Below are 19,245 nucleotides of genomic sequence, written 5' to 3'. Positions count from 1 at the left end.
TATATATCAACAAGACCCACATGAAGTTCTGACAATTACATTTTGAAAGGTACGCAAAAATTGGGGTGGGGTGGGGGAATCTGAAAAGGATCTTTTTCACAGAACTGTATTCACAAAATTCTATTCTCTCAACAGTTTCCTGAATGGCAAAACAAAACAAAACACCTACAACACATTAAAATACAGTAAAAATTCAAAAATAACATTTTGGATTTGGGAATAGAGACTCCAATAAGATTAAATGTTAGCCAAATTAGCTCCAAATTAGCTTTAATCACAAGTATAGAAGCTACTGTTACTTTTCTTGGTGACAATAAAGACAAAATAGAAAGTCATGCTAATGAAAGAGGCAGAATTTGGTTTTTCCCTCCTCCCCCCGCCCCGGAACAGACTTCTGAATCCAATTCATGAGACAGAAATAACTTCATTTAATGTCACAATTTCATTAAAGTAGGATTTGCACTACTATTAGGTACAGCAGAGAGACACACCTTTTCACAGGCCAATGCTTGTGCTTGGCTTCTTGGTTTTAGTTCAGAGTCCACACCCAAAAGACAACAATTAGGCAAGGACAATAGTTAAATATGATCGAATGCAGTTTGTATGTAATTACAATTACATTAAATTAGTTGCATATCGTTTCCCCTTTCTGTTACGCTAACAGTTGCAGTCTGCTGGCAAATTTTGGAGGTGGAAAGCATATGCTAGGTTTTGGGGAGCCACATACAGCTCTGGTGCCTCTGGCTGTGCACCTGGAAAGTCGAGGCTTGGCAGACTGTCTCAGAAGACACATTCTACAGACTGGATCCTTGAGTGGTCTATGAGCTTGGCTGTTTTCTTGCAGATGTTTCATTACCCAACTAGGTAACATCATGTTGTGGCCCACCAGCAGCCAGTGGAGCTGTTGGCAGACTCAGACAGTGAGGAGGAAGTTGGGGAGGAACCTGGGCCAGTCCTGGAGTCTGGGGAAGGCTCTGATGGGGGCTCTGCATCCGAGGCAGATATGGGGCCAGGGTCATCTAGCAGTTATCAGCTGCCTTCGGAGTCGGAGATCAGTTGGGCAGAAGAGCAGCTGGAGCCTGTTCCCGATGTGCGCATGCACAGAGCTGCCAGGAGAAGGGAAAGTTAAGGAACAAGGACCGACTCGGGAGTAAAGGCACAGGTGGATGGTGGATGGCCCCTCCCATAGGGAATAAAGAAGGGAGGAGAGTTTGCAGGAGACAATTAGTTTGCTTCATTAGTGTGAAGACTTGTTGGTGACTCTCAGAAATTCCTTGCCAAGTATTTTCTTATACAGCATTGCGTTTCGAAGATATCGGCCTGGCAGTTTTGCCTCCTTTGATTCCCTCATATAGAAATTCCCTCTTTAACCTCAGGGCTGTTTGAACCAGGAATTCACTTCTAATAAGGAAATTCAGGGTTCACTCTTAATAGTTACCCCCGAATTTGGCAGGGGACTGTTTTCTCCAGTGGTGTGACACCTCTTATGCTGAACGAACTGTTTGCCCCCTTTAAAACTTTTCCCACAGTCAGGACATATGAAAGAAGTCTTTGCCATGTGGATCTTTTGGTGGGTAACCAAGTGTGAGCTCACGCGGAAGGCTCTCCCACAGTCGGGACATTCGTAAGGTTTCTCTCCCGTGTGAATTCTCCGGTGGATGATGAAATGAGCTCTTTGGCTAAAGCTTTTCCCGCATTCCAAGCACATGTACGGTTTTTCTCCCGTGTGAATTCGCTGGTGAATCACCAGGTTCATCTTCACACTGAATTTCTTCCCACAGTCCAGGCACTCGTAAGGTTTTAACCCGGTGTGAATCCCTTGGTGCTTTGCCAAGTGGGCATTCCGACTAAAGCTTTTCCCACAATCTGGACACCGATAGGGCCTGTCACCTCGGTGGCTCCTTTGGTGCCTCTTGAGCGCGGAGTTCTGAATGAAGTTTTTCCCACAGTCTGTGCAGTGATAAGGTTTCTCTCCCGTATGGATCCGCTGGTGGTTGACCAGATGGGAGCTGTATCGGAAGTTCTTTCCGCAGACGTGACAGATAAGTGGCCGTTTCACCCTAGGAATGCCTACTTTTCTCACAGTGTCCTTCTGGGATATCAAACTTCCCGAGCTAGGCACAGGTGCTGCCTGGGCCTGATCGGAAGGGTTTCGCTTGGAAGTTTTCCAGTCCAAAAGGCATTTTTCCAATGGAGGGCTCTGAGGACAATCTTGCTGGAATGTCGTATAAGTGTTGCTATGTGGTTCTAACTGCACACGATTTTCCAGCGCGGGACTCTTTTTGTCATTCCCATAGACTGTTTCATTACCTTCAGGATAAAGGGACAAAACAAAAAGCCAGTTAAGTATAACGTCAGACAGAAACTGCAAATATAAGCAATAAGCAGCTCATTGTGAGAATCACTTCTCAGCGACTGAGGACACATTTTGGGTTCAATCTCAAGAAACTGGTGAAAAACGCAGCTGTATGAGACCCTGAAGAGAACAGATTAACAGAGTTTGAAGGGAGCTTAAAGGTCTCCTAGTCCAACACCCCCCACCCCGCTCAAGCAGGAGACCCTACACCATTGCCTACAAATGGCAGTCTAATCTCCTCTTGAAAGCATCCAGTGATGAAGCTCCCACAACCTCCGAAGGCAAAGCTGTTCCATTGGTTGATTGTTCTCACTGTCAGAAAGTTTCTCCTCAGTTCTAAGTTGCTTCTCTCCTTGATTAGCTTCCACCCATTGCTTCTTGTTCTACCCTCAGGTGCCTTGGAGAATAGCTTGATTCCCTCTTCTTTGTGGCAACCCCTGAGATATTGGAGCATTGCTATCATGTCTCCCCTGGTCCTTCTCTTCACTAGACTAGCCATGCCCAGTTCCTGCAACCGTTCTTCGTATGTTTCAGCCTTCAGTCCACTAATCATCTTTTTTGCTCTTCTCTGCATTTTTTCTAGAGTCTCAACGTCTTTTTTAGAAGATTCTGACTGCGGTGGTACAATGGTTAGAGTGCAGTACTGCAGGCTACTTCTGTTGACTGCTGGCTGACTGCAATTTGGCAGATCGAATCTCACCAGGCTCAAGGTTGACTCAGCCTTCCATCCTTCCGAGGAGCAATATGCTGACTCTATAAACTGCTTAGAGAGAGCTGTAAAGCACTGAGAAGCAGTATATAGGTCTAAGTGCTATTGCTATTACATTAGCCACTATTGATGTAAGTCTTCTGAAAATCTTTCCTACAACCAAGAAGTCCATTTTATTTCTATTGTATTGGTTACAGGATTTAATTTATTTTGACTCTGTAAGATTTCTTACTTGTAATCTTTGTTTTCTGTTTGGATTTGATGTACAGCATATTGCTTGGAATCATAACTACACAACTTGGTCACTATGTAAATCTTCTAAATAAATAAAAAATTAGCTGAATTTTTTTTTTTGGGGGGGGGGGGGGAGAATGCTCTGGATAATTGAAGTCCAATATATAAAATGCATATTGCTATTACCATACCATTTGATGGGTTCTGTAGTAAGGAGCAAATTAGAGGATAAATGGCATATAAATGGCATTGACTTAATTAGATCAACCAGAATCTTCAATATTTAAAGGAAAGGTTGAGAATAATTTAATCAAACATGATTAAAAAGAGAAATAATAACAATAGTCATTCAGTGTCATTGCAGATCGGGCAGCATATAGATTAAAAAAATTATGATTGGTCACAGAGCCAACCAGATGTTTAGACTGGGAACGAACTTTCGATTGGCCTGTTGGGCCTGTTTTTCAGCCTCTCCAGCCTCCGGAGGCTTTCCTGAAGCCTGGGGAGGGCAAAAACGGCCTCCCCATGTCCCCCTGAGGCCCTCTGGAAGCCAGAAACGGATCATTTCCGAACTTCCGGTTGGCCCATTGGAGCCGTTTTTTGCCCTCCCCAGCCTCCGGAGGCTTTCCTGAAACCTTGGGAGGGCAAAAAACGGTCCCAACGGGTCAACCGGAAGTTCGGAAACAATACGTTTCCGGCTTCCGGGGCAGGCCGTTTTCGCCCTCCCCAGGCTTCAGAAATGCTCCGGAGCCTGGGGAGGGGTCATGCGCGCATGTGTGTGGGGGTGCGCACATATGCAGGTGGGTGGGGAGGATTTAATTGGTGTTGGCACTCACGCATGCATGATAGCACGCAATTTTGGCACGCCGTAAGAAAAAGGTTCGCTATCACTGCCCTATACCGTTTTAGATAAATGGCTGTCCAATGTCTTCTTCAACATCTCCACTGAGCCCACAACTGCTGAAAGCAAGATGTTCTACAACTAGAACAGAGGTCGTATTCAGCCGGTTCGGACCGGTTCGCCTGAATTGGTAGTGGAAATCATGGGTGGGTCTGCCCACCCACCTCGGCTCTATGCCATCCTATTTAGGCACGTTCTCAAGCCACGCACATGTGTGCAAGCCACGTGCATGATCAAAGCGCATGCACGGAAGGTCGAGAGCATGCATGGATGTGACTGTGCACGCTCACATTTGCGAACCGGTAGGGAAAATAAGTGAATACCGCCCCTAAACTGGAACAATCAACCAGGGGAATGGCCGGCCTTCAGAGGTTGCATTCAGAAGAAGAACGACGCTCTCAGGGAGGCTGTTCACCAACCTTCCATGCCTTTATGAATTTTCCGGTGCGTAAGAAGGTTGGAGCTTTGGTTGAAACCTTTCCCACAATCAGGACACATGTAGCATTTCTCTCCCGTGTGGATTCGCCGATGCCGAATCAGAGCTGATTGGTAGATGAAGCTCTTCCCGCAGTCCAGGCAGGTGTACGCCCTCTCCCCGGTGTGAATCCTCTGATGTTGGGTCAGAGCAGAGCTTTGGCTGAATCTTTTGCCGCAACTGACGCAGGCATAGGGCTTCTCTCCGGTGTGGATCCTCTGGTGTTGAGTGAGGGCCGAGCTCTGGTTAAAGCTTTTCCCACACTCCTGGCAGTGGTACGGCTTTTCCCCCGTGTGGATTCTCAGATGAGCGGTGAGTGCCGATTTGTGACAGAAAGTTTTCCCACATTTGGGGCAAGAATCCTTCCTTTCTCCCACCTCAGCCGGAGGGCCTTCCGAAGCCTGGGTGCTTCTTCTTAAGGGAACAGGTTCATCAAAGCTTCCCTGCACGATCTGCTTCTCCTCTTGGCATTCCTCTCTGAGGTAATGAAGGTCGGAGTTTGGGGAGTCCGTGGCTTGTAAATGATCCACCAATCTTCCAAATGATGTCATGGTGGTGGGGCTTCCTGGTTGAGAAATATCTCCTGCAAAGAAAGTTTTTGGACTTTTAGACCGTGTGCGAAGCCCAACAGGCCAGGTTTTGTGGATCAAAAGCATTCCTACCCCCTGTGGGTTTGCGAGAACCCACAGCTAACGTTATGGCCGGTTTGGAGAACCTCCAAATCCCACCCTTGGCTGGCCCCGCCCACCCTGCCTCCCCCTCACACACCCTCCCAGGAGTCTACACATGGGCCATTTTGGATGTGAGGTAAGCGCAGGGCCCGTGCGGAAGCTCGAGGAGGGGGGAAAACAGGCCTCCCAGAAGTTCCACAAGGCCAGCAAGAGGCCCGTTTCCAAACTCCGGAGGGCCTCCAGAACCCCGGGGGAAGCAGTTTTCGCCCTCCCAGAGGCTCGAGAAAAGCCTCTGGAGGCTGGGGAAGGGAAAAATGCCCTCCCCCTGCCACCTCATGGTGCAGGAGACTGACAAGGCCACACCCACCATGGCCATGCCCACCCAGCAACCAGGCGGAGAACCCGTTGCTGAAATTTTTGAAGCCCACCTCTGCCCCATTCCCCATTTAGCTCACTTGCAAACCAAACAGCAACCATAAGCCAGATTTTTCCCATTTCTACAAAAGAAGCTCTCGCATAAAACAAGGCAGGAAGACTTCGATAGCTCATCGTGGGTCCAAAGAAGAGGTTTGATATTGTACACGCAGATAGTCCTTGACTTACGACCATGATGGAGATCGGAATTTATGTTGTTAAACAAGATGGTTGTTAAATGAGTCAACAAGATAAAATGAGCTGTACCTTTTTTGCCGGGATGTTCAGTGAATTACTGCAGCTGTTGTGTGAATCATGTGGTCTTTAAGCAAATCTGGCTTGTCCTATTGACTTTGCTTACTGGAAGCCGGCTGGGAAGATCGTAAATTGACGATCACATGGTTGCGACCACTTTAGATACATGCCAGATAGCAAGGAACCACATGTTGATCACGTGACTGTTGGAATGCTGTGTCGGTTACAGGTGTGAGGGCTGGTTATAGTCATGTTTTTCAGTGCCGTTGTAACTCTGAACAGTCACTAAATGAATGGTTGCAAATCGAGGACCACCTGGTCATGAAAACTTGCAAATTCTTCTGATATGTTAATTGTTCTTAATTAGGGTACTTCCCAATTATGGACGGGGAGCTTTTTTCTTGAATAACTACTAATTTTTATATGTCTTAGGGAATGCGGAAGCAGGCCACCAGAATGGAGTCTAGCATTAAAGGCTTTCTACAGTTTTAAGAGGATTGTACAGTCAGAAGGTCCATCCTCATCCAGTTTGGTTTAACTGACTTTTTTAATCTAATCAAATTGCCAATATTCCCGACTTTGTTGTTAGTTGCTAATATAAATATTTCTTTACATTTGCTTCCTGCCAGACTCCCGTGAGCATTGCTTGCGTGGAAGATGATGGGAGTGGAGTCTTACTGCTTTGGGGTTTTCAGAGTTGGGAGATGCAACTACTTTCTTTCTCCATGAAATGTTCTGACTACAATCTCCATTTGGAAACTTAAACTGAAATTTTGAACTTAATGACTAAAGAACTGGCCTAATGTTTACGCTTTCTTGCTTTTTCCCACTCCCTGCTATTTATAAAGTTCACAAGGCAGTCAAAAACTTGCACATTCTTCTGTGCCATGTTAGTTTAATTTTAATAAGGGTATTTACTCAAGGAAAATACCCTGTGGTATCCTATAAAGTAGTATTTTTTCTCCATGTTGTTTAATGAAACAACTACCAGAGGTATCTAGAACTGAGGTGCCACTAGATACATATTCAGCTGTCATATACAGGTAGTCCTCAAGTTACAACTGGCCACTTAGTGACTATTAGAAGTTACAACGGACCTAACTGGGGTGGATGGGTGAGTGCACTTTGGGCACTCGGTAACCAGGCTGCATATATGGACATTTGCAGGGTCTCACAATCACATGACCCCATTTTAACTTTCAGTAAAACTGACCCATAACAAACCCTGGCTTCACTTAACAACCATGTATTTGCTTCACGACGGTGGTATTCACTTAATGACTGTCACAAAAAAGGTCATAAAATTGGATCGATCATGTGGGCCACCTGATTTACAACCATCATGAGTTATGACCCTGTTGGGCCGGCCCTACTGTGGTTACAACTTGAGGACTACCTGTGTGTAATGTATAGCATAGAAATGATGCTACTATCCCCTTTCACACATACACAGATAGCTCCTACAAAGAATGAAAATGCACTTTTAACTATACCTTTCCTATATGCATGTTTCTCTCCCCATCCCACCCTCCTCAACAAATCATGCATAAAGACAGAACGTAGAAAGTAAAAATGTAATTACTATTTCGGACTATTTTAGCCATGCCTCACCAGAAATAAGAAAAGCCATAAGTAAAGCAGAGCGCCAAAGAACGGAGGCCTTTGAACTATGGTGCTGAAGAAGACTCCTGTGAGTCCCTTGGACTGCAAGGCGATCAAACCGGACAGTCCTAGAGGAGATCAACCCTGACTGCTCTTTGGAAGGCCAGATCCTGAAGATGAAACTCAAGTATTTTGCCCACCTAAAGAGAAGGAAGGACTCCCTGGAGAAGAGCCTAATGCTGGAAAAGATTGAGGGCAAAAGAAGAAGGGGACGGCAGAGAATGAGGTGGCTGGATGGAGTCACTGAAGCAGTTGGCATGAGCTTAAATGGACTCCAGAGGATGATAAAGGACAGGAAGACCTGGAGGAATGTTGTCCATGGGGTCATGATGAGTCAGACACAACTGCAATTAACAACAACACCAGGAATATGTTTTGTCAAGGACTGGTTCTTCCAATATTCCCGAAAGTTCGACCTCCAGAGCCCGTCCCTTTGCTCCGTAAGGGTGGCCATGCCAGGCTGAGCCATTGGGAAGCCTGCTCAGGCAAGCAGAAACAGCCAGTCTACTTTGGCAGTGTAATACCCAGCTCTTGTACTCTTATTTCAGATCCGTGTCCATTAACTGCCATGGGAAAGGATTTCCCCCATCTGCAAAACAGATGCCACGTTAATGAACAAACTCTGAAGGCATGCAAAGCAGTCATATTGCTGAATGAAGCAGGACTGAGACCAATCATCCCCTCAATGGGAAACCAGCAGGAACTCACTGGACACGTCCTGGAAACAGAGCACAAAATACATAAAGGAAGCAGGAGGGACATTAGAGCTGGTTGAGCCCAGAATTCCCATTGCTAAGCAAGGCAGTTCTTAAGTGAATCATGCCCAATTTTATGACTTTTTTTCGCCATGGTTGTTAAGCAAATCATAATGGTTGTTAAGTGAGCCATGCTGTCGTTAAATGAAGTTAAGCAAACTTTGAAATGGATCAGGCCTCTTGCAGCCATCTTCCATTTCTCAGCTTGCCACACATTGAGGGAGGGGGGAGGTCTGGAATGTCAGACCAGACAGCAACAACAGACCATCCCATGGGAACCCAAGTCATCTCTCAATAGGTGTTGGCCAGAGACTGAAGGAAGTTGCCAAAGACAAGCCAGAAAACACCCAATTGGACAATGTCCCAAAGATGCTTTTTTTAACGGGCAACTGGGCTTTCTGGTTTTTCTTTGAAGAGGTTTTGCTTCTCATCCAAGAAAGCTTCTTCAGCTCTGATTGAATGGTGGGGAATGAGAGGATTTATACACCTTGCAGACAGCTGGTCATTTGAATTCTTTTAGTGGGTCTTAAAGGTCACCTGGAGGTTTATCTGAGTCGTCAGGGTCACCTGAGTAGTGCAAGATGGTGTGGAGCCTTCTTGGAACTGTTGAAAGGACTGTGTTGTAGATTGGAGATAGATAATGTCTTTTCCTTCCCCCTCTGTTGAAAGAGGGCTGTTCAAATTTTGACATAGACGGCCTCTTTGACCCCTCTTTTAAAGAGGGGATCAGTCCTCTCAGACAGAGATCAGTCCTCTCTGTCCAAAATATGAAGACTTTGTAGTCTTCAAAAGAGTGGCCTTTGTCTTTTAAATGCAGATGGGCTGCTGAATCTAGTCCTGATAGGTTTGTTCTCCTATGTTGTGCCATGCGTTTATGAAGTGGTTGTTTCGTTTCCCCAATGTACAGATCTGCATATGGCTCATTGCATTGCAATGCATGTACCACGTTGCTCGGTTTCTGTCTAGGTCTTTTATTCTTGGGGTGGACAGGTTTCTGCCCTAGTGTATTTTGGGGGTTGAAGTGTGCACATCCCCCTTCTGATATGCCCGCAACGTACGGAATGACGACATTGATTTGTTGATTGTTCCCGCCATTGTCTGTTACAGAAGAGCCTCTGTAGGGTTTTTTCTTTTTGTTGAGATTTGATGAAGGGCCATTGGGGAAACGAAACAACTACTTCATAAATGCATGGCACAACGTAGGAGAACAAACGGGACTAGATTCAGCAGACATCATGTCTCTCCAATCTACAGCACAGTCCTTTCAACAGTTCCAACATGGCTCCACGTCCATTTGCACCACTCAGGTGGCTCTGAGAACACAGATAAACCTCCAGGTGACCTTAACGACCCTCTGAAAGGATGCAAATGACCAGCTGTCTGCAGGGAGCATCAATCCTTCCATTCCCTGCCATCCAGTCACAGCTGAAGAAGCTTCTTGGATGAGAGGCGAAACGTCTTCAAAATAAAACCCCAAAAGTCCAGTTGCCTCTTGAAAAAAGTACCTTTGGGACAACCGTGACCAGGATGACTAAGAATCTCCATAGACTAATTGGACACTTTGACCTGTGACACTGAGGGAGGGAATTATCTACTCTTTAATTATACAGAAACAATGGGAAATATTTAGAGCTGGTTTTATTTGTATCCGTGCTGAAATGATGTACTCAATAAAACAGTTCTTTGAGAAAGTTGAAAGTCTCGGCGTGCTGAATTGGTTGGGTTCATTAGTCGGGAATTTTGACATCTGGCTTCCCCCATCGATTTTGCTTGTCAGAAGCTCTCTAGGAAGGTTGCAAATGAGAATTCCAGGATACCGGGATGTTGAAACCATCATAAATGCATGCTAGTTCCCAAGCACCCGAAGTCTGATCACATAACTGCGGGGTTGCTGCAGTGGTCGTAAGGGTGAGAACTGGTCTTAACGTTTTTCAGTGCCATTTTATCTTTGAACGGTTGTTCAACAAATGGTTGTAAGTCGAGGACTACGGTAGCTGTAATCGGGACACACCAATTTTAGCTGGCTTTACAAACAGCATACTTTATTAGGGATTGCTGAGGGATATCAATAAACTTTGCAGTTGACCTATAAAAGATCAGGAAGGACATATAAAGTGATATGAAAGCATTTCCTTTAATAAAGTTAGTTAGGTGCCGTCAAACAAGATTATTGACTCCTCGTGATTCTAAGACCGAATGCTCAGCATCTTAACCTGCCTTTGGCAATATCTGAAAGTTAATCCAAAAATCTTCTTGATCCTGATCGTCTATTTTCTCTGTCTTCCTTTTCTGCTTCTCTTTTCACCCTTGTCAAGCATACTAACCCTATCTATCCTTTCATCCCTCACATCGCCTGTCTAAGTAAGTGAGTTTTTCCCTGTTGATCTTTGCTTCCGGAGATCAACAACTGGCTTTTGTTTGATTAATGGTTGATCAACAGCTGTTGATCAATCCATGTGCTTTAAATAATCGCTTCCAAAAACCATAATGCAAAGGCATTTATCTTCTTTCACTCATTCCTTCCCTGAATCCAACTTTCACAGCCACTCCCAAGTATGAAGGTGGACGGTTCCAAAATATAATAAATCAAAAACAAATTACCACTGGAAAAACCAATGTTTTACGTGTTCTGATCTTTGTTAATATTGAAATGTCCTCGTCCTTCATAGTCTTGTTCATGATTGGTTGTTTATGTAAACCATGTAAGACACAATCTAAAAACAACAACCAAGTTTTAATAATACCGGAGATAACAGAAGGCATAACTTACCCAGGGACAATATATGCTTATAGTTTTCCTGCATGACATCCTTGTAGAGGGCTCTTTCACTCACATTCAGCAAGGCCCACTCTTGCTCAGAGAAATGCATGGCCACCTCTTCAAATGAGACCTATTGGAAATAGGCAACATCTTTAATTCCTGATAGACCCTTCTAGCAACTTCACAGTCATACATTGCCTAGTCCCATGATGGCAAACCTATGGCACACGTGCCGCAGGTGGCATGCGGAGCCATGTCTAAGGGCACGCGAGGCGTTGCCCTGTCAGCTCCAGTGTGCATGCGCATGCTGGTCAGCTGATTTCAGCCTTGATTTTTGGCCGTTTTTCTCCCTCCGGAGGCTTCCCTGAAGCAGGGAAGCCTCCGGAGGGAGAAAAACGGCCAATGGGCAAACTGGAAGTCAGTTCCCAAACTTCCAGTTTGCGCGTTGGGCTGTTTTTCGCCCTCCAGAGGCTTCAGGAGGCTTCTCTGAAGCCCTCGGAGGGTGAAAAACGGCGCAACGCGCAAACTGGAAGTTGGAAAGTGGGCCATTTCTGGCCTCCAGTAGTGTGGGGGAGGCCTGGTGAGGGCAAAAAACGGGTCCGCTATGCCATTGCGTGCCAAAAGCAGGGGTGGATGGGGTGTCACACGCACATGCACGGGGGAGTCACACGCATGTGTGTAGGGAGGGCGCATAGGATTAATGGCTGTGGGCACGCACACCACTACCCCGCGTTCCCCCTGCTTTTGGCATGCGGTGGCAAAAGGTTTAGCCGTCACTGGCCTAGTCTGAAAACACATGGAAATTTGGAATGGGGCCCGGAACTGAAGGAACAAACGATCTGGGTAGGGTGCTCAGGGCAGCATCTTTCTCCTGCTCATAATGACTGACAGCAGAGTATGATCCAGTTTTTCTGGGCTGGAGCCTTTGAGTGATTTGGGGCCACAAAAATCAAAAACCAGTGAGGCGCACCCAAGATTCTATTTGACTGCGTTTCATGTACATATGTTCTAAATTTAATACACATATGATCAATTCCCAGTCATGTATTTAATATTATTATATACCATATTAAAAATTAAAATGTGGCTACTGGGGTTCTTGTAGTCTTCCAGTCTCAGGCTGCGCACCTCTAATATCAGATTATTACTAGAGAAAGGAAGATACCGTATTTTTTGGAGTAGAAGACGCACCATGATTTTGAAGAGGCAAATTTTTTTAAAAAAGTTTTTGCACTCTGCAGACCTCCCCAAAACGGCCCATTTTTTGCGAAAACGGGCCCGTTTTTTGTCAAAAAAAAAATGGCCATGCATAGCCTTTAGGTAGCTTCCAGAGTGCTCCTGGGGGCTGGGGGGGGGCAAAAATGATCGAAAAACCGGGCCATTTGTCGCTCATTTTTGCCCAGCCCCCAGGAGCACTCTGGAAGTCTCTTAAAGGCTATGCATGGCCATTTTTGCAAAGGGGGCGGGATTTCAGGAGGCCAAAAATGTTGTATTCAGTGCATAAGATGCACCCAGATTTTCACCCTCTTTTTGGTTGAAAAAGGTGCATTTTATACTCCTTAAAATATGGTAAATGAATACGCTCTTAACACTACTGAATAATATAGTTCAGCTGCCATATCTTTTCTTTCCTTTTTTTCCCGTCCTGCCCCACAAACTGAACAGCACCAAGAATCGAGGCTATGATTTCATAAGCTGAAAACATAGCTCCAATTAGAGTATAGGTGGATAACTATTATTTATTTATTTGGATTATTTTTATCCTGTCACAATCTTGGCAACCACAATTAAAAAAAACTACAGGATTTAAACAATTCACCATAAGAATTGCAAACACAAAATCAAAGCTAGGGAAAATAATAATAATAATAAGAAGAACAAGAGGCATGGGGGATTTTACTGAAAGTTTCCCTCCAAAAGCTGTTTTTAATCACTTGAAGTCACCCGGGAGGTAGCTTAAGTATCAATGGAGAGCCCATTATGTAGTCCTAGGGCTGCTACATAGAAAGCAGCACCTTTTAACTTTGTCTCTTCTGACATTCCAGAAATGTGGGTCAACAACCAACCCCTGGTGTAATGATGTGTAAGTTTTATGTTATATTTTAAGTGCAATTGCCGTTTCCTAGCCTTCTTAAAGAGCTAAGCACAGCAATTGCACTTAAAATATAACATAAAACGTACACATCATTACATCTCCCCTCTTAAGTATAAAATACCTGGTACACAGTTTACACAGTGAGAGTGAGTAAAAATATTAATAGCGCTTATTTTAAATAACCGCAGCCAAAATTGCCAATTAAAAAAAAAAACAATTAGTGCAAAGGAAGGAAAATATCCTCTAGTGTTCCCTTTTCAGATTGTTGAGCCTTGTTAACTGCATTTTGTTACACAGAGCACATTTCAACATTTTTCACACGAATAAAGCATATGACACACACAAACGTTTTCTTCTACATCTTGTGTTTGCATTTTTGTTCTCCCAAATACAGCCCAAAGGTGGCGTTCAGCCAGTTCTGACAGGTTCTGGAGAACCGGTAGCGGAAATTTTGAGTAGTTCGGAGAACCGGCAAATAGGCTGTCCTCGTCCCCACTGCCTGCTAGCTGATCTTCTTTTGTTGCCTTCAACAGAACGGAGCTGGAAAGCAGATTAGTGGGGTGGGAAGGGAATGGGGATTTTGCAGTATCTTTCCCCTGCCACACCCACAAAGCCAGAGTCACAGAACCGGTAGTAAAAAGAAATTGAATCCCACCACTGGTACAGCCTCACATATATAATATGCCTACCTGTCGAAAAGTCACAGAGCTAGAATAGGGTGTTACCAAAAGTAGACAAGGCGCGATTTTGCTTTCTTTCAGAGCAAGAAGGATGCCTGGAAATTACAGAAAACATTAACTTGAGACAGAGACTAGTTCGTCTATTCCTCTCTAAAAGAGGAATGCATCTAGAATTCCTGGTGTTTCATAAATTCTGTAATAATGCAGAAAACAAGAAGATGGCTCACCCAACGACATCACATGTTCAAAGTTCTCCTTCATGACATCCCTGTAGAGGACTTTTTCACCGACATTTAGCAAGGCCCACTCCTGCTCTGTGAAATGCACAGCAACCTCTTCGAATGCCACCTACACCACAAAGTAATGGCAACTTTATTTCGTAACAGAAGAGCTTCTGTTCCCACCCTTAACACAATCACAATTCACCACCGAGCTTTGCACAATTATGAAAGCTGCAAGCGAGGCTAAGCACTAGGGCAGGGGTGTCAAACTCAAGGCCCGTCGGCTGGATCCGGATGCTTAGATCTGGTCCCCGGGCCCACCCTGAAAACAGCAAAGGATCGGCCCATGTTGGCTCTGCCAGGAAAAACAGAGCTCAGGGAGGCCATGGCCTGCCCAAGCTCTGTTTTCGGCCACAACAGCCTCCTGCAGCCCTCTGCCAACACAAACGGAACCCGGGGAGGCTGTGTCTGCCCTCGCTAAGCTCCATTTTGGCTGGCAGAGGGTTGCAGGAGGCCATCCCGGCTGAAAATGGAGCCTCAATGACTCATGTCAAGTTGACCACGCCCCCTGGCTATAGGACACACGCGCGCACGCATACACACACACGCACACACACCCCAAAGTCAAATACAATCCTGATGCAGCTGTTAATGAAGTAGAGTTTGACACCTTTGCACTAGGGCTTATATAGTTCAGGCCAAATGATTGTTTGTCTTGCTCTATCCTGATACAGGCAGGATATAAGTTTATACTTTGCAAACGAACGAACTAAGAATGAAGAACTGTGGAAGCAACTGAATAACAATAGCAACAACAAAAGTCATATAATTACACAATTGCCCAGGTAGTCCTTGACTGATAACCACAACGGAGCCTGCCCATCATCATCATAAGTTGTGATGGTCGTAAAATGGGTCACTGCCATGAAGCGAACACGGCAGTAATAAGCTTATTCACTAATATTCCTATTAATTTGCTAGAATGTGAAATTAAGGGTATTGTACAATATAGGTGTCATATAATACCTGTATTGACTTATGCAAACAACTGAACTATGTTGCTAAGCAAAACAGTTGTTAAGTGATTTTTGCCCATTTTACGACCTTCCTGGCCACAGCTGTTAAGTGAATCACTGCAGTTGTTACACGGTTGTTAAGTGAGACTGGCTTCCCCATTGACCTTGCGTGTCAGAAGGTCGCAAAAAGTGATCACACCAACCCAGGACACTGCAACCATCATAAATACACGCCAGTTGCCAAGTGTGCAAATTATGATCACATTAGAATGGGGATCTTCGCAACAGTTGTAAGTGAAAAAGGATTTTCAGTGGCATTGTAAGTTTTGACCAGTCACTGAATGAATGGTTATAAACCAAGGACTCTCTGTAGTTTACATACTATATTAAGTCTCTTCTTTTGTGTGTTGACACATACACTGACTTCTTTCATGACTTTGGCCACTGTGTCCAGATATGCTGGAACAGTTTGATTAAGAATCTTTAACCGTCTTTGATAGCTTGCTATATTTCTCTAGCTTTCCAACTTGGTAACGAGTGCAATGTTGATTTAACTTTGTCTCCTAGTACTAGAGATTCGGAAAACAGGGAACATCTTGAATGTTGACATTTCTACTGTACATAACATTTCAATCAATTCCTTTATCTGACCTTCAATGAACCAATTATTATCTCTATATGAAGAGTCCTTAGGATGCCCATTCAAGGATGGAATCTTCTAAGTTCAGAGATCTTCTGGAAGGCTCTCCTTGTTTTCCCATGTATGTTTCCATCTTTGATGTTGTAATGCAGGAGTCCCCAACCACCGGGCCATAACCCACTACCAGGTAGTAGCCTATATGGGACCAGGCCGCATGAGAGGCAAGCCAATGTTTGTGCACAACTCCACTCACGTCAGTGTTGCCCCAAAAACTTCTCTTCTCGCTTATGTGACTGGAGCGGCACATGTATGGGCCAGCTCACTGCTGGTGCAGCCTATTCCCCTCTCCCCACCCCCAGCCAGGCAGCAAATCCACAAAGTTTGGGGGCCACTGTTGCAATGAACCTCATCTAACAGTCTCTGAAATGTTTTAAATTTCTTCCTGAGATCTTTGTTCTTTCTTCCCCTTCGTTTTTCTTCTCTTCTTAGCAATTTTCACTACCTATTCTGACATTGTTTGCTTTGTTTCTTTTTCTTCGACTCCCTCTTTTCACATTCAACCTTTAACAATTTATTTGATTTCATTCCATAGTTCTTCCTGTTCCCGACCAAGGAGATTGATGACTTCAAAGCAATTCCTGATGTTCTCCTTGAAAATGATAGATCAGTGATCTGGATCATATCTCAAAACTAGTTGGTTTTGTTCTTCCAATTTAGCTTGAATTGGAACTTGCACAGGAGCAGTTTATATAGATATATAGATATAGATAGATAGATGATAGATAGATGATAGATAGATAGATAGATAGATAGATAGATAGATAGATAGATAGATAGATGTATTGTTCTATTAAAGCGATAAGGCAATACATTATTTTTATATATTCTGTCTCACAGAGTGTATAAAAATATACTCTTTTTGTTGGGAGTATCATGAGACTTAATATCTGGGGTTAGTATACGCATGTCAATTTTCTTAGCTAAAAGAACATCGCCCATGAAGCCTCTGTTCTGCTCTCATACGCAAAAAGGATAAAAGAAGGACAGCCCCTGTGTTCCCCTCTTAGGCATTTTTGCTCTCCAAAACAAGGCCAAATAAAGACCTATCGAAAGCTACCTACCTGAGGAAGTTCCATCTTGCTAGACAGAAGAAGAGGAAGAATTCCAGGGAAACTTTTTATCTGCCCAGAAATTAGAGAAGAAACAATTTATTATATCATAGCTGATGAATCCCATTAGTCTTATAGTAGTACTACAATTCCAACAATCAAACTCAGATGCCAAAGGAGGATTTTTAAACAAGGGAAATTTGCATTCCCCTTAAGAATGCAAAAGAAATTAAGGTATTCGTGTACCATTAAGCCCATTAATTGGTATAGGACACTTGCTCTAGATTACAGTGTTTTTCAACCTTGGTGGCTTGAAGGTATTTGGACTTCAGTTCCCATTCTCAACACCAAGGTTGAGAAACACTACTGAAGAAGCTAATCTACAGTCCATAAGCAAGTCTTAGAGGGCAGAAGGGGCTTGGGCCCAGAGGTGGGTTTCACGTAATTTTACCACCGGTTCGCAGTACACCAAAAATATGAGCGTTTGCACGCACTCGCTCGCTGTCAGACTTGCGAGGAGAAGGAATAAACAGGTGATGGTAGGAAGGTAGAACCTGTTACTTCATCTTTAACATTTCACATCTCAGAAAGAAAACAAAGGCCTAACTGGCCACTGTTCTTGCGTCACAAGTGGAAAGAAGGAATTACAAATCAAGATACACAAAAGGATGGTAGGAAAACACTGAGCTAATTTGACAAATTTAAGCTTTCCAGAACTAGGTGAATCACTCCCTAGAATACAGAAATTAAACTGCTAACTGTGGCTCTAATGACCTCCTGTAAAACTGGTATTCCGGGAAACCGGAAGGTAGCATATATCTCTGTCCTAAAAAACAAAAAAAGGGAGAAGAGAATCTGGGAAATTACAGATCTGTAAGCTTGATGTCTATATTGGGCAAAGTTTTGAAGCAGACGAGTATTTGGATAGAAATGCAATAATTAACTAGAGCCAGCTTGGTTTGCCAAACTAGTATTTTCTTCTTTTCTGACAGAGCTATTATTTATGTATTATCCTGCCTTTATCTTTATAAATAACATCATTATATTCTCATTAATAAAATGGTCAAATATGAGCTAGGTAGATAGATGATAGATAGGTGACTTCATTGGCTGAATAATTGCATCTGGAGAGTATCTCCGCTGGAAAGGGATATCAGGTGGATTGCCAGAGGGCTCATGTCAGCCTTCAACCTTTTTATTAATAACTTGAATGAATGGGTTCAGGGGATGAGGATTACAACTGCAGATGATCCAGAGGTGCTTTTTCCAAAAGGCCACTGGACTTTCTTGGGGTTTTTTTCCCTTCGAAAACATTGCACTTCTCATCCCAAAAGCTTCTTCTTTTCAATTCTTCAAATCCTTCAGATTTAGAAGCAAAATGTTTTCAAAGGGGAAAAAAACCCACCTTGTCTTTTGGAAAAAGGACCTTTCGGACAATCCTGGCCACAGCTGTTAAGTGGATCATTGATGATTGAGAATTTCTATAAAAATATGCAGAAGACACACAAGGCAAGGAAGAATGTCTAACATTCTAGATTCTAGAAGATAATAAGAGGGGTGTGTGTGTGTGTGTGTGAAAACTTGGCTTGGTGTTAATGCATGGATCTTGGTCTTCTAGAATACATTTAATAAATACATATGCCCGCCCAGGGACTCTGGGTAGCCTATCAAAGGTTTAAGCACCTTCAGAAACAAGCAACCGCACAAGACGGACAAAAGAAAGAACCGAGAAATGCACAAAGCAGCCCTTCTCTCCCCGCCAAGCCAGCAAGCAAGTCAAGAGCAGCGAAAACCAGGGAGCGCGGAGCGATGAAAATGCTGGATTAGATCCAGAGAGACCACTTTGTGCAGTGTGACGCCCTCTTTCTTGCCCAACCGATCTCCCTCACCGGGCTGTTGTGTGCAAAAGGCGAAAGAGAAGAAGCATCGCCTGGAGGAAAGTCCACGTTTAATGCACAACCAACGCACCAAATAAGCAACCGTAGCTTCGACACACACACCCCACTTGCCCCCAGCGATCTCCCACTACATTGCACACATATAAACACAACCCCAACCAGGCTGGCTTCTGCAATCACGATCACCCCGCTGACGACTCTAAGGAGCCTTTTAACCAGCCGGCAAATCTAGTTCCCCTGAGCTCCCCATCCAGTTCCCTGCCTAAACCCGGTACCTTCGCCTCTCCTCCTTTTTCCCAGCAGCTGTGAACGATCCAGACGGGGAAGCCGAAGCGCCTCCGGCCCGGGACAACCAGGCGGCGCTGCGTCTAAAATGGTCGGTAATTGACAGAC

At 44.3% G+C, this 19,245-nt stretch overlaps 1 protein-coding gene across 2 annotated transcripts; it reads right to left on the bottom strand.

Moving 5' to 3' along the window:
- Positions 1–404: 404 nt before the first annotated feature.
- LOC309389307 (uncharacterized protein) lies at positions 405–19,245 on the bottom strand. 2 transcript variants are annotated; one of them, XM_081947519.1, is made up of 7 exons: positions 19,128–19,245; positions 16,967–17,026; positions 14,196–14,316; positions 13,978–14,063; positions 11,203–11,323; positions 4,620–5,258; positions 405–2,310 (listed from the first exon to the last, which is right to left on the bottom strand). In XM_081947519.1, exons 2-7 carry the CDS (start codon positions 16,979–16,981, stop codon positions 1,415–1,417), a joined length of 1,878 nt encoding a protein of 625 aa, XP_081803645.1. In that variant the 5' UTR covers positions 16,982–17,026; positions 19,128–19,245; the 3' UTR covers positions 405–1,414. The 2 variants fall into 2 exon arrangements, with proteins under 2 accessions (XP_081803645.1, XP_081803646.1); XM_081947520.1 differs by lacking the exons at positions 13,978–14,063; positions 16,967–17,026; positions 19,128–19,245 and having other exon boundaries at positions 14,196–14,318.

Source organism: Natrix helvetica (genome assembly GCF_964273705.1).
Source record: "Natrix helvetica genome assembly, chromosome: 1".
NCBI classification, from domain to species: domain Eukaryota; kingdom Metazoa; phylum Chordata; class Lepidosauria; order Squamata; family Natricidae; genus Natrix; species Natrix helvetica.
This window is presented reverse-complemented; position numbering and strand designations above follow the sequence as displayed.

What these genes read in the sequence shown, in the direction of transcription:
- LOC309389307 (XM_081947519.1), bottom strand. An exon ending in TAAGCATATATTGTCCCTGG is followed by an intron (nt 5,259 to 11,202) that starts GTAAGTTATGCC and finishes CTTTCTTTGCAG; the next exon opens with GAGATATTTCTCAACCAGGA. An exon ending in AATTCATAAAGGCATGGAAG is followed by an intron (nt 2,311 to 4,619) that starts GTTGGTGAACAG and finishes TTTATCCTGAAG; the next exon opens with GTAATGAAACAGTCTATGGG.